At 26.9% G+C, this 6,978-nt stretch overlaps 1 protein-coding gene across 1 annotated transcript in view; it reads right to left on the reverse strand.

Annotated features, from left to right (window-relative positions):
- Positions 1-6,473, reverse strand: part of LOC142333355 (doublesex- and mab-3-related transcription factor A2-like) — a 44,028-nt gene extending 37,555 nt beyond the window's left edge. The window contains exon 1 of the mRNA XM_075380378.1: positions 6,348-6,473. Within this exon, the coding sequence (XP_075236493.1) occupies positions 6,348-6,405 (58 nt within the window). The 5' untranslated portion in view covers positions 6,406-6,473. The remainder of the gene's footprint in view (positions 1-6,347) is intronic.
- Between the last annotated feature and the right edge of the window lie 505 nt (positions 6,474-6,978).

Raw genomic sequence — 6,978 nt, forward strand, 5'->3', positions numbered from 1 at the left:
AACTATAGCTTATAATTATAAATAGTTAATTATTATCAGACACAGGAAACAGCATGTTTGACAAATTGATATATATATATATACATAGCCTATGACACTCTCGGTAACATAAGGATTCCAACGCGGGGTCATACATCTAAATCGGTTCAGCGGTTGAGCTGCTACGGTGGAACAATCATACTTACTTGCATTCAAACATATAATTCAAACACCCAAGACACATTATACTCCTTTTTGGACTGTCGTGTAAATAAAATGAAATTTAAAAATTCGTGAAATATAATATGCCAACAATTAACGTCGAGAATAGTAAAATATTTCAGATAGATCTTCCTTTTACATTTTTGAGATGAACACTCTCGGTAACATAAGGATTCCAACGCGGGGTCATACATATAAATCGGTTCAGCGGTTGAGCTGCTACGGTGGAACAATCATACTTACTTGCATTCAAACATATAATTCAAACACCCAAGACACATTATACTCCTTTTTGGACAGTAGTGTAAATAAAATGAAATTTAAAAATTCGTGAAATATAATATGCCAACAATTAACGTCGAGAATAGTAAAATATTTCAGATAGATCTATCTTCCTTTTACATTTTTGAGATGAAATCGTTTCATAGACGAAATCAGCCCTTGATCTATAATAGTCGTTCTATATCTTTACACATAAGTTTCAATACAAAGAAAAAAGTCCCTTTCGGTACGCCGGAAGGCGGAGGTAGATTTCACCGGTGCTAAATAGGGGATAAAAAAAATTTCCATTTAAAGTTAAGAAAAACTTCAAATTTTCTTCATACGACAACGGTTGCGTGAGAAAAAAGTTTCACGTATTTAGCATACGACAAGCCCCATCTTCTTACAATTCCAGCAACATTTTGGTCATCCCTTGCTGTAAGAGTCGGTAATATAAAAAATTGTTTCACATAAAAGTTTTACCTAATGTTTAGAGGAGTAACAACCACTTTAATCCGATTCGATACTGTGCCTATTAAAGGAGGGATGATTTTTTTTAGTCTTCGAAACCCCATTTTTTCCACCCGCTGCGCCAATGATTGGTGATATCAAAAACGTTTACTTATATAAGTTTTAGGCCCTTATTTAAAGAATAGCATGAACTCTAAACAAATTCGATATTTTACTTAATAAGAAAGTTATAGTGATATTTTGTTTTTTTTTTTTTGTTGAAAAAACCCCTCTCATTTCCAACCCCACGGACCGATTTTGGTCGTTAACGAACTAGACTGATATTTTGGAACGAGTTATTTTTACAGTAGATTTCATGTCCACAAGAAATCGAAATTTTCCGCAAGTCGAATCATGGTACCCATTACAATACCATAACGTTATTCAATAATAACGTTAAATTATTATTGAAGTAAAATCGAAACTAGAAAACATTTAAAAATCATTAAAAAAGTATATTTTTAAAATGTAAAAATACTAGATCGTCGTTTCGATTGTCATTTTCATTAGCAAACAATGAAGAAATATAAAATGGTTTTTGAATTTCGAATCTTAACATAACCTTTTTTATTTGTTAGTTTTATTTATTTGCTACTTATTTTATTTCGGTCAGTTTTGTTTAAACTCTACAATTTCATTTATTTACTCAATTTTTTTTTCCATAACACCACGATATATTCACCTTGGATTTTAATGAAATTTTGTACGTTGACTTCTCAGCGAGGATCGTCGATAGCTTTTACTTTTGTCAAACAGAATTGGTCAACAACGGTTAGGGAGATGCGATCAATATAGATCCTATAATTACGCCGGGAAACGTATGCCAACCAGTCTTTTTCTTTATTTACTAGTTTGTTATGTATTTTTATATCTTTTCTTTAGTGTCTACTGATTGTATTGTTTAACAATCGAAATGAACGTCTAAATTTAGAATATTTATGTAACAATTTTTTTATAAACGGTTTTTAATAGTTCTTTTTTCAAATTTAATACAATTTATAAACAAAATAAATTTTACAAAAATTATAAATTAGAAGAACAAACACCTAAGAAAAAAACCTACACTAAGATTAACTATCTCCGATTAATAAGAAATTGTTTTGAACAAATGTGCATCTATTTTGTTTTGTTTCAGATAATTTTTAATTGAAATCAATTTTCATTTGCTTAATAATTTTAATTAAGGAATTTTGTTTTTATATATTTTAAAGAGTTTATTATTTTTACTTCCTTGTACGAAGTATTGTAATTCCGAAAAATATCGGTTTACTGATTTCAATTAAAATATCCATTTTGACCAACCCTGAAACTATATTCACTTGTTTCGGCATCACGTCTGTACGTACGTACATACATGCGTATGTATCTGTCATTACTCAAAAACGATTAGCCGTAGGATGTTGAAATTTTGGATATAGGACTGTTGTAACATCTAGTTGTTCACCTTTCCTTTTGATTACAATCGACTTGACCAAAAAAGTCCAAAATCCAAATGTTTTGGATTTTGGACTTTTTCTTAACTGCCGTTATAAGTTCTCATTGAGAGCTTTTCAACGATCATAAGCGTTATTTATTTTCATTGGTTCCATATTTATAGCCAAATAAAAGTTTAATTAATGAAATATTTGGATCTTACAAGGGGAACACACATCGATTCGAATCAGGCTTCATCTCCTTTTTTTAAAATTTAAATAATTATTAATATGATTTATTAATAATTATTAACCTGTCATTGTAAAAAAATTGTACGATGAATTATAATTCAATAATAATAAAAATTAAAAAATTAAAAAATATCATAAGTTATTAATGAAATAAAATTTTACGTACATTTCATTTTAAAACCTTTTCCCATCACAATGATCCGCGGTTGATTAGCGCTCCGCGAAAATATGTTGGTATCTGATTGTCTCCCTTCATATTCTTATGCTACCCTCTTGTGAAAAAATTACAGTATATTAAAGAGATTTAACAGATTCTGACAAAAAAAAAAAACCTTTACAATTGGATATTTTTATGCCTGTAACAACAACAAAATTGAAACAGTACAGAAATTACGATAATTTAATTGCAGGATTTTTTTGCGCATTTCTACCGCGTTTTTTAATAGCGAATTGTTTTTTTTTGTTTTGTCTTTATGAAACATAGTTTGCTGATTTTAAAAATAATACTTTCAAGCAAATCGGCTGAAAATTGGGCAAAATATGATGAAAAACCCGTGGCATAAATCACATATGTTAGTATAAGTGAAAGTAGATTCAGAAAACTACGTTTTATAAAAATTTTCACCACTTAAAAGGCTATTCAGATTGACAAAAAACATTTTTACTCTATACTGTTATTCATTACGAATCGTTATGCGTTTCATATTTACCGATATCTTTTGTCAGAAAAGATATTTTAGACCTCAAGTAAAAGTGACGTATTTATGACCACAAATTCCTTCTTTTTTTTTTTGTGTCGTATAACATAATTTATTATGCGCTTCAATACATCAATATGTTGCTAAAATTATGTAATAAAACTGATTCCTTTGTGAATACAAAACAAAATAACCGACTTAGATGCCATATAGAATGATTTTGTAACAGCGTTTTAAAACTGACGCCGTACATAGCCAGTTTAATGGCTACATGATCTGAAAAGGTCTGCAGTAATAAGCTCTCATTGAGAGATTTTCAACGATATATCATAAGTGGTACTTATTTTCATTGATTCCAGAGTTATAGCTCAATAAAACCTTTTTAATGAAAGATTCGGTCTTAGAAGAGGAAGGCACATCGGGTTGAATCCGACTTCCTTTCCTTTTTTTTTAATTTAAACATTGATTTATTAATAATTATTAACTTCTCATTGTAAAAAAATTGTACGATGAATAATAATAAAAATAAAAAAAATATGAAAAAAATCAGAAGTTATTAATGAAATAAAATTTTACGTACTTTTCATTAAAAAAAAAAGTGTATATGTAATTTAATATGCGTACAAGTAAGTCATGTGGTGTCCACATCATTTTTTTTTAAAAAGTAAATTACAAATATTTTAATTTTTCAAAGGTCCAAATTTATCGTATTAAAAACAGCTGTTTTTAATTTTTTCAAATTCATAACATTTTTCTCTTAAGTTTTTTTCTATTTTGTTTTTAACAAAAAAACATGATTTTTTTTTTGTTTTTCATAGATTTTATTACATCAATTTTCTCAAGATTAAATTCCCTAAAAATTTTGATTATATAATTTACGCATTTATTAGTAATTTAACAAAGTTAGTGTACTTCAAACCTAAAAAAAAATCTTGTTTTTGGTTACTTAATTTTTCTGTTCTATATTGTATATATTGTATAATATGACGCCTTAAAAATTTTTGTATGATTTCATTTCACCGGGGGACATGAAATCCGGGCAAAAAGTTTCGCTAGCCGTAACTCGATAACAAAGCGTTTTCGGACATATATTTTTATGAAATTTTTTCCTTATTTCAAGCTCTAGAATCACTTCCCAAATTATTCCCCTTTCCTACTGAATTAATTTGTATTTAAATGATGACACCGATTTTTTTCTCTTTTATTAGACTTAATGTTTAACGATCAAAATAAAATACAAGTAATTTAAAAGGCTTTAAAAGGCTGCCCAACCATAGTACTCTAACGAGGACTCAACATTAATTAATTTAGATAAATGAAAATGTATAATTTAACTAAACATGCGTTATGAAACTTAATATAAAGTTAATATATAAGTGTATGTATAAGTTAACTTTTTAATAGGTGAAATTTTTTAACAAAAACTTACATTCTACGTAATTTTTTGTTAAAAAAATCTCCGTTTAAATAATTTAGAAGAAACTTACTGTAGAATAAACAAGAAGATATTTCTTTATAAATTAAAATAATCGGTACATTTTTTTACATAAGAATAGAGTATCCACTTACTAACAATTACGAGTATTAGTAATTCTATTTTATTATTTTTTTTTTTTAACAGTAAGCTAGATAAAAAGTAATATGTATTCTATTTTTAATTTAAATAATAAGTATCTTCATTAATTTAGTAGATAAATAAATAACATTTAAAAAAAATAATCGTCGATATCCTTGGAGGGGTGGTAGCATCACGGACTTTTATCCGGAGGTCCAGGGTTCGAATCTCGGTCATGTATGGAATTTTTCATAAGCCACAAATATTCACTTTCACATTCCCACGTATAAGCTTCTTTTTTAAACTTCTTCGATAAATTATTTCATCGACGTACTTATTTCTGAAATCGCATAAAAATGAAAAAAGTACGTAGAAATAATTTTAAAAAAATTTTTAGATAAAAATCCTACAAATTTATATACATTAATTAATAATAAAAAAATTCCAGTAATATTGGAATACAATCCTATAGTATATTCTTTAAACTAGATTTTATTTATTGTTAACAAAATCTTCTACAAGGACCTGTATTTATATGTTTTTATAAATAAAAATAATAATTAAAAAAAAACCAATTAAAATTATATTTTTGATAGTCAAAATATAGCTTATACATTTATATTATTACTGTGTTTCCATTGTTAATATTAAAAGTTAAGTTTAGGATATTTTATAAAGGCTAAATCATTACCGAATGTTAGACCAAAGCAAACAAACAACGGTTCAACTATGAATATAAGATTTATATAATTTTTATATACAGTTTAAAAAATAGATTACCAGTAAAAATTATTAATAAATCCTTTTGAATTATTTTTTTTTAAATTTGATTTAAAATATTATAAAATTGAATGAAAAAGACGCAAATTGTAAAGCTACCTTTATAAAATGAGTAATAAAAATAGATTAACAAAAAACATATTAGACCTATTCGCAAATAAAAACAGAATTTAAACGGTTTGCAGAAACCTCTAAAACTTTTAAAAGAAAAACAAATAACCGTAGAAAGATTCCGCAACCAACCACTCCCAAAAATATAAGAACCAGAATTGACACGAGAAAAACATTCAAAGAGTATGAAAAAAATTTGCGATAATATCAAGAGAAAAAAAGAGAGGAAAATAAAAATCGGTACACGGTCCTTTAACTGGTCAAAATAGAAAAAAAAAAATGAAAAGATCTGGATAATAAGAAATCTATATAATTGACGTACGGATAAATCAATGTTCAACTGAAATAGATTCTATTCAAACAAACTAATAATGAGGAAAATCAATTTAATGGTATTTAGTGTAATTAAAGTTATTCTTTTTAATAAATAACAATTTTTGGATACATCAAATCATAAGACGTAAAACAATTTAGGCTATTAAAAAACTAAAATATTTTCACGAAATGAAATTTAAAAAAAATAATATAAAACTACATTTTTTCAATAATTAAAAAGAAAAAACATACCTGAATTAGACGGGTCATTATTACTATTACTATTCGAAGAAGTTTCTTTACCGTTCATATCTAAAAGAATTTTAAAAACGAAACTACAAACACCACAATATACAGACACAGATGGTTTGAAGACCACACATTGTTAAGAATTGATGAAACAGAAAAACTGTCGGAACTACGCATGTCGTTTGATGTAAGCTAGTAAAAGGAAAAAAAAGACGTTACTCGTATAAAAACAACAAAAAACTAAGATAGAAACACCTCTTTTGCTTCAACCCTCCTGTATAAAATGAATAAAAACAACAAACACAACATACGATTGGTTATTTATAACCACGCCTATATAAAAACGACCAATCATAATGTATTATCGATCTCTATGTGTTCGTATATAACCTATACTTATGTACTTTCTTTTTAAAAGAAACAATATCAGTCGGTCCTCCTTGTTTTTCCCCTCTTTTATACTTAGTCGTATAAGTAACAGGAAGGAATTCTAATGTATTCTCCCCATTTAACTTTATTAAAACGTTTGATATTATTATTATTAACTTGTTTGTTAGTTTGTTTTATATAAAAATCAAAGCCTCGAAATATACCGTTATACAACTGACATTAATTTATTTTTTAAACTAATTTA

The sequence above is a fragment of the Lycorma delicatula genome, chromosome 12, assembly GCF_047948215.1.
Source record: "Lycorma delicatula isolate Av1 chromosome 12, ASM4794821v1, whole genome shotgun sequence".
Lineage (NCBI taxonomy): Eukaryota > Metazoa > Arthropoda > Insecta > Hemiptera > Fulgoridae > Lycorma > Lycorma delicatula.